This window comes from Arachis ipaensis, chromosome B01 (assembly GCF_000816755.2).
Source record: "Arachis ipaensis cultivar K30076 chromosome B01, Araip1.1, whole genome shotgun sequence".
Taxonomy (NCBI): domain Eukaryota; kingdom Viridiplantae; phylum Streptophyta; class Magnoliopsida; order Fabales; family Fabaceae; genus Arachis; species Arachis ipaensis.
In genome coordinates, this window is record NC_029785.2 from 40,890,355 (window position 1) to 40,897,138 (window position 6,784).

A 6,784-nucleotide genomic window follows, 5' to 3' on the forward strand; every position below is an offset into this window, starting at 1 on the left:
GATTAGGGTCTCTGTGGTAGAGGCTAGAACCCAAAGAAGCAGCATTCTCTGATTCGGAATATTTGACCTTATCTGTGACATTTTGAGTAGGATCGCCAAGAGAATGAACTGCTAGAGGTTCACCCTCGTTCAGATTGGATGACCACGGCCAACGGCGTTTGATCTGTAATAGAGGAGATTGATGACCACGGCCAATGGTGTTGATCACATACAGCCTGCCATAGAAGAAATCACTCACAAGCAAAGAAGACAGTAATACCAGAGTTAATTCAGAAAGACAAAACAACTCCAATCCTTAACCATATTCCTATTACTGATTTCATTTAATTTACAAAGTATTTTATTTTATTCCTTTCATATCAACTTAGTTTAGATCTCACAAATACAAATTAAAAATAACTCTTTTGATTCGCCTGACTAAGACCTGCAAGGTAACCATAGCTTGCTTCAAGCCACAATCCTTGTGGGATCGATCCTGACTCGCTCAGGTATTACTTGGACGACCCAGTGCACTTGCTGGTACAGCTGTACGAAGGTGTAGGAATTCGTGCACCAGCCATCATTTGGCCAGCACAAATACTAAATTGTTTTAACAAATAAATTTTACTAATTCATGTATGCAAATTTTGAAAAATCTAGGTACAAAATGTATTAATTTATGTATGCAAAACTCTTGGTAAACATAGATGCAAATTATACGTTTTTTGTGTGCAAAACATCTGTAAATATAAGTCCAAATTATTGTTGGTCAAGTGTTGGCAAAAAATGATAATATTTGCTGGTCAAGTAACATGGCTCAATTCCAAAAATGAAGCAAATTTAAATTAAAAATAAATAGCACATACAGTCAGGCAAAATCACAAACATAATAATACAAATTCGGTCAACATATCATTGCCATCACATTTCTTAAGAGATATAAGGCACATAACTACTCTTACCAAGATATTATCATCATCTGAAAAAGGATCTTTGAAAATTTTTTGAGGACTAAACAAATTAAAAAGCTAAAATTAACCTTTAAACATGTGACAATGCAATAGTATATAGAAAAAGTAATAAAAATATTAATTTAAGAATTCTTACTATAAGAATATTTCACTATCTACACCTGTTGTTTGTTCGGTGCTAGATCCATCATAGTTCCACCTTGGGATCTTAGAAAGATGTTCAATAAACTCAGGTATTATCTAAAAAGTTCAAATGTTGGATTGCTTATGAACAACATTATTGTGAATCACATACTTTTAATTTACTCCTTACACGCCGCTAATGTGTTCTATGCTTTCCTAGTTTTGCGATATGTACTCTAAATGATTGCTGCTCAGTTTTTTTCATTGATCTATTCTATTCAACCGTTTTTTTCTTTGAATTTACCATCACCACCTTAATAATCACCATCTCCATATTCTGCTCCACCACCATAGCGGTCGCCACCTCATCCACCGCCATAACTCCTACCTTGATGTTCATTGCAATGTCACCGCTACGACGATGATAGATTCAAAAAATAAGCGAAGAAGCAATTACACAAATCCACTAAATAATGAATGTTGGGATTATAAATATACCTTTTTTTCATTCACATTTTAAATTTTAAATTTCAAGTTTTTGGTACTTGTTAGGTGAAGAGAAAATAAATATTGAAGCAGAGAATGGATGAAAAATAATCGACGATAAAAGAGAATTAATTGAAGAAAGAAATGGTCAGAAGTCATGAAAAATAAGAAGCAAAGTTTACTTGAAAAAAAATAAATAATTGAATGGAAGAGACTACAAATGAATTGATTGTATAGAAAATACTATAAAATATCCAATTCTCAAGTTCTCTTTATCAAGATACTTTAAATTTTTACTACCCAAAATGGATGAGGTTTACTGTCTTAGAGTCTCATAATTGAACACCTCACTAAAAATGTAGAATTTGATGAAGGAAAAAAAATTTTTTAAAATGCAAAAATTCAAAATATAGTAGATTTGAACAAAAATTTGAAAAACATCAAACAGAAAATTTTGAAATTGAAAATTTTTAAAAATCGAAAGTGATCAAACCTTATTTTTAAAGAGTTTGTTGGGCAGTCCATCGCAAAATTTTCAGAATTCCCATAATTATAACAGAATTGTGTCTACCATCACTGCCATACATGGCTCCACATTCACTTCCTCTTTGGTTATAATTTCAAGTCATGTGACCCATTCTATCACAGTTGTAGCAATCGCAACTGTCACATGCTCTCTACCGTCATCACCGTAATCACGATGACAGATTGAAAAAATAAAAAATGAATGAAACAATCAGAAGAATATAATGAATAATAGAAGAAGGGGTTATAAATATGCTTGTTTTTTCGATTTAAAATATCAAATTTAAAATTTTTCATTCTTCTTACTTGATATTAAAAGAAAAGTTGTCAGAAAGAAAGAAAGAAAAATAAATATATGTAGCAAAGAATGAATAAAAAAAAAGATAAACATTAAAAGGAGAAGTTGAAGGGAGAGTTGTTAGAAGACATTAAAACTAATATTATTTCATACATAATTTTAGTGATGCAAAAAAAATATGAAATGAGAAACCTCAAATAATACAATAAATTCTGTATAAAGAACACTATAATAAATCCAACTCTCAAGTTCTTTTCTTTAAGATACATTGAATTTTTTTTTATTTGACAACTCTCTATTAATAGTTTAATATTAGATTAAATTAGATTTAACCGTTTTCTTAAATAAAAAAAGAGTGAATATTTAATCCCTGGCCACGTGGCCCCCTCCCTCCTCTCACTTCTCTGATCCTCTCCTCTATTTTCTCTCTCCCGCCAAATTCTTCGCTCCCCCACCCGCTTCTTCTCCTCTCTTTCTTTCTTTCTTCTCCTCACTCTCCACCTCCACATTATTCATTCATCCATTTCTCTACATTCAAGCTGATACCTAAACTCCACAATCAATTAATTCATTGAGTAACCATCAGTTCAATTCAACAAAACGTATGCTGAAGAAGTCAAAATAAAGATGTCTCTGCCTTCAGAAGCAATGAGGGGAACTCCCCCGGGAATTCTCCTATTAAGAGCCCTAAGAGGAAAAGATTGGAACCTCCGAACATACCGTTATATGGTTCTGTTAATAACTTTCATGGCCTACGCATGCTACCATGCGACAAGAAAGCCCACGGGCATAGTCAAGAGCGTCCTCTGCCCGGACCCACACAAGCACGCCACCGAGGCCCAAGGCTGGAGCCCATTCAACGGCCCTGAAGGCCCGTCTCGGCTCGGCGAGATTGACGTTGCCTTCCTCGCATGCTACTCCCTTGGCATGTACGTCGCCGGCCACCTCGGCGATACCCTAGACCTTCGTTTGTTTCTCACTACCGGCATGATGGGAAGTGGAATCTTCGTTGCGCTTTTCGGAATGGGATTCTTCTGGAACGTTCATGAATTTTGGTTCTACTTATCGATGCAGATGGTGGCAGGGTTGTTCCAAGCCACAGGTTGGCCTTCTGTTGTAGCAGTTATTGGAAACTGGTTTGGGAAGAGGAAGAGGGGGTTGATAATGGGGATTTGGAACGCGCACACATCGGTTGGGAACATTAGTGGTTCACTTCTTGCGGCCAGTGTTCTGGACCATGGTTGGGGCTGGTCTTTCATGGTCCCCGGTGCTCTGATTGTGTTTGGAGGGATTGTTGTGTACTTGTTTCTTGCTGCGTACCCGGAGGACGTTGGATTTGCGACGATTCACAGCGTTGGATCGGATGTTATGCCGGAATCTTTGGTTCCTGTAGACGATGAAGAGGCTCCTGAGGGGAAATGTGCTCAGAGGCAGGGTTCCATGTGTAGGAGGAGCATTGGGCTTGCTGAGGCTTGTATGATACCCGGTGTCATTCCATTTGCGCTCTGTCTTTTCTTTGCCAAGCTTGTCGCCTATACTTTCTTATATTGGTTGCCATTTTACTTGACTCAAACAGGTGATTATAATCATTAATTATACTTGCATCTTATTATCTTTTCATTCATATATACATTTGTTTGTTTCCTCCATTTCCCTTATGTTGTGGCTTATGTTAGACATATTTAAATCTATCTTCCATAAACCTACGAGAGTCAGGCTTAGGGATTGGGAAGAATATATATACACATCTACACATTAAGAGCTTTCCCCAACATTTCAAGTTGCAACTTTGGTCATGGGTTAGTTTCTAGTAGGATGTGAATATCTGGGACCTAATCGACTAATCCATTTGTTTTTAAAGTTGCCTAAGTATGATTAGGAAGAACTAATTCATTAGATGTGTTGAACTAGTTGCTACCCCCTTATTGAACTTGTAGTGGTCCTGGAATTCCTCAACAAAGATCAGAATATAACAGTTGGATTGCATAGTTGACCCCTAAGTAAAACATGTTCTTTTTTGTTTTTCTTATAAGCTGCCCAAATTTTCATCATTTTATCTTGCAGAAATTGGAGGGGAGTACCTCTCGGTAAAAGCTGCCGGGAACATTTCCACCATGTTCGATTTAGGAGGCATTTTTGGGGGTATTCTTGCTGGTTACCTGTCGGATAAACTAGATGCCCGTGCTATTACTGCAGCAAGCTTTATGTATGCAGCAATTCCTTCGATGCTTTTGTACCGATGTTATGGAAGTGTTTCAATGACAATCAACATTGCCCTTATGGCGTTAACTGGTTTACTTGTAAATGGTCCTTATGCACTTATCACCACTGCTGTCTCTGCGGACCTGGGGACACATAGTTCTCTTAGAGGAGATTCTCGAGCTCTTGCTACTGTCACTGCTATAATAGATGGTACAGGATCGGTTGGTGCAGCGCTTGGTCCCCTTCTTACTGGCTTCATTTCAACAAGGGGATGGAATGAAGTTTTCCTTATGCTAACCATTGGTGCTTTTATTGCTGGAATTCTTCTTACACGTTTGGTCATAGCTGAAATTGCAGAGAAGTCTGGCCAAAATTTATACAGGGAACAGCAAAATTCTGGAGGTAATATTAGTTTAAATATTTTAAATATCACCTTTTGGTTATCTCAAAAGTGCATTCGGTGGAAGCATTTCCCAAGTACTATTTCTTACCTTATCACATACATCGCATCCCTAGTCCTTAGTTATTTTTACATAATTCTCAGTGTATGAATGTCTGGAAACTTTGGTACTTTTTTTTTGGGGTATCTTAAAATTTTTAAATGTATTAAAACAAATGTAGTTAGAAAGTCATATTACCATGGGTTTATATTTTAAGAGTGTTGACTTAGCCTCCTTATATTCTTAACAATCATCATAATTTAAAATTCCACTCACAGTGACAAGCATTGGTATATACTATATATACAACAAAACATGGGAAGTGAAATTTAAGTAAATGTTGGACAGGAGGAGTTAAATCCTGTATGCATGTATCATTGCTTCTGTTTTTGTTCCTTCATCTCCTCTTACCAAAATATTAAAGGAGTTGCAACCTCTTGTTTGTTGCTATTGATGATTAAGCCAAATTCTGCTTGAATTTTGAACTTAGAATGTATCCACCTGAACCCTGTGGTTCTTCTTTTGCAGCTCAACCACTTCTACAGGAGCAAAGGTGACGGTAACGGTGACACTGTTGAGTGCCTCATGAATATTCAAATATACTTCTCCAACACTTGAAGCTGTATCTGTAATATGAGAGAAAGTTGCAAGGTTTTTGTTTTCGATAGATTTTAGTAGCCATTTTATATCTATGTTTCTCTGATGATGTATATTCCCTAGTGATAAGCTAAGTTAACCAGCAAGTAGAAGACCAAATCCATGATTCTGCAGCTCTTCATTTTGTTCTATGGAGGGATTCCACATGGAATCATGGCTCACACTATTCAAGAATGAAACTTGATTCCCATTCATCTTAAATTGACTTTCCTATGGGAATACTTGATTATATTATGTTTCTAAAGTTTCATATTATGAATATTCTTTATAATAATTTTGGTAGTTTTCTCTCGTTTGGCTAGAGTATGGGATAAAATTAACTTCAACTTTAAGATAATCATATCGGGAGTAAACTATTAAATTGGCATGCTGTTACGGATCCGGCCCACGGATCCTACACCCAAAACGGTCCCCGAACCCGGTTACCAGGGTCCGACCCGCTTCGTCCTTCCAGAAGGCTCGGAACCAGCCCACTAGAGCTCCTAACCAACTTTCGAATTCAAACGTCTCCCTTATCTTAGCCGAATAAGATAAGATAAGATAAGATAATTCAAACGTCTCCCTTATCTTAGCCAAATAAGATAAGATAAGATATTCACCATCACCTATAAATAGAGGACCCAGGTTCCTCCAGGTATTCATTCATTCCTCACACTTTCTACCTCTTAGATCCATTCTGACTTGAGCGTCGGAGTGTCTTTGCAGGTACCACCCCCCATTGCTCCAGGCAAGTGATCCGGCATCTGCCTCAACCCGCAAGTTCTCGATCCATCTCTCAACCCGTACCAGAGACATCTTGTACATTGGCGCCGTCTGTGGGGACTTTGCAACGTTGTGGCGGCATGGCGGATAACCCAGAAGAGCAATCATCAAACTCAGATTTCTTGCGTGTAACTGAGAGCAAAAAGGAATAATGTTTCCTTAACTTGCATCACCTTTGCATGTTTATGCATCCATTCGCCCTACTCCAACGGCGAAATCCCAAAGGAATAATATTTTCTTAACTTGCATCATCTTTGCAGGGATAACACACATTCGCCCTACTCCAACGGCGAAATCCCAAAGGAATAATATTTTCTTAACTTGCATCATCTTTGCAGGGA

The 6,784-nt window shown here is 37.3% G+C and overlaps 1 protein-coding gene across 1 annotated transcript; it reads left to right on the forward strand.

Moving 5' to 3' along the window:
• On the forward strand, window positions 2,754-5,930 carry LOC107629505 (putative glycerol-3-phosphate transporter 4). Its single transcript, XM_016332318.2, has 3 exons — window positions 2,754-3,958; window positions 4,447-4,986; window positions 5,553-5,930. The coding sequence occupies exons 1-3, from the start codon at window positions 3,010-3,012 to the stop codon at window positions 5,579-5,581; spliced, it is 1,518 nt and encodes a 505-aa protein (XP_016187804.1). The 5' UTR covers window positions 2,754-3,009; the 3' UTR covers window positions 5,582-5,930.

Coding starts and splice junctions, on each gene's coding strand:
- LOC107629505 (XM_016332318.2), top strand. CDS start 3,010: ATGTCTCTGCCTTCAGAAGCAATGAGGGGAACTCCCCCGGGAATTCTC. Junction 3,959..4,446: donor ATTTTACTTGACTCAAACAG/GTGATTATAATC, acceptor TTTATCTTGCAG/AAATTGGAGGGGAGTACCTC. Junction 4,987..5,552: donor GGAACAGCAAAATTCTGGAG/GTAATATTAGTT, acceptor CTTCTTTTGCAG/CTCAACCACTTCTACAGGAG.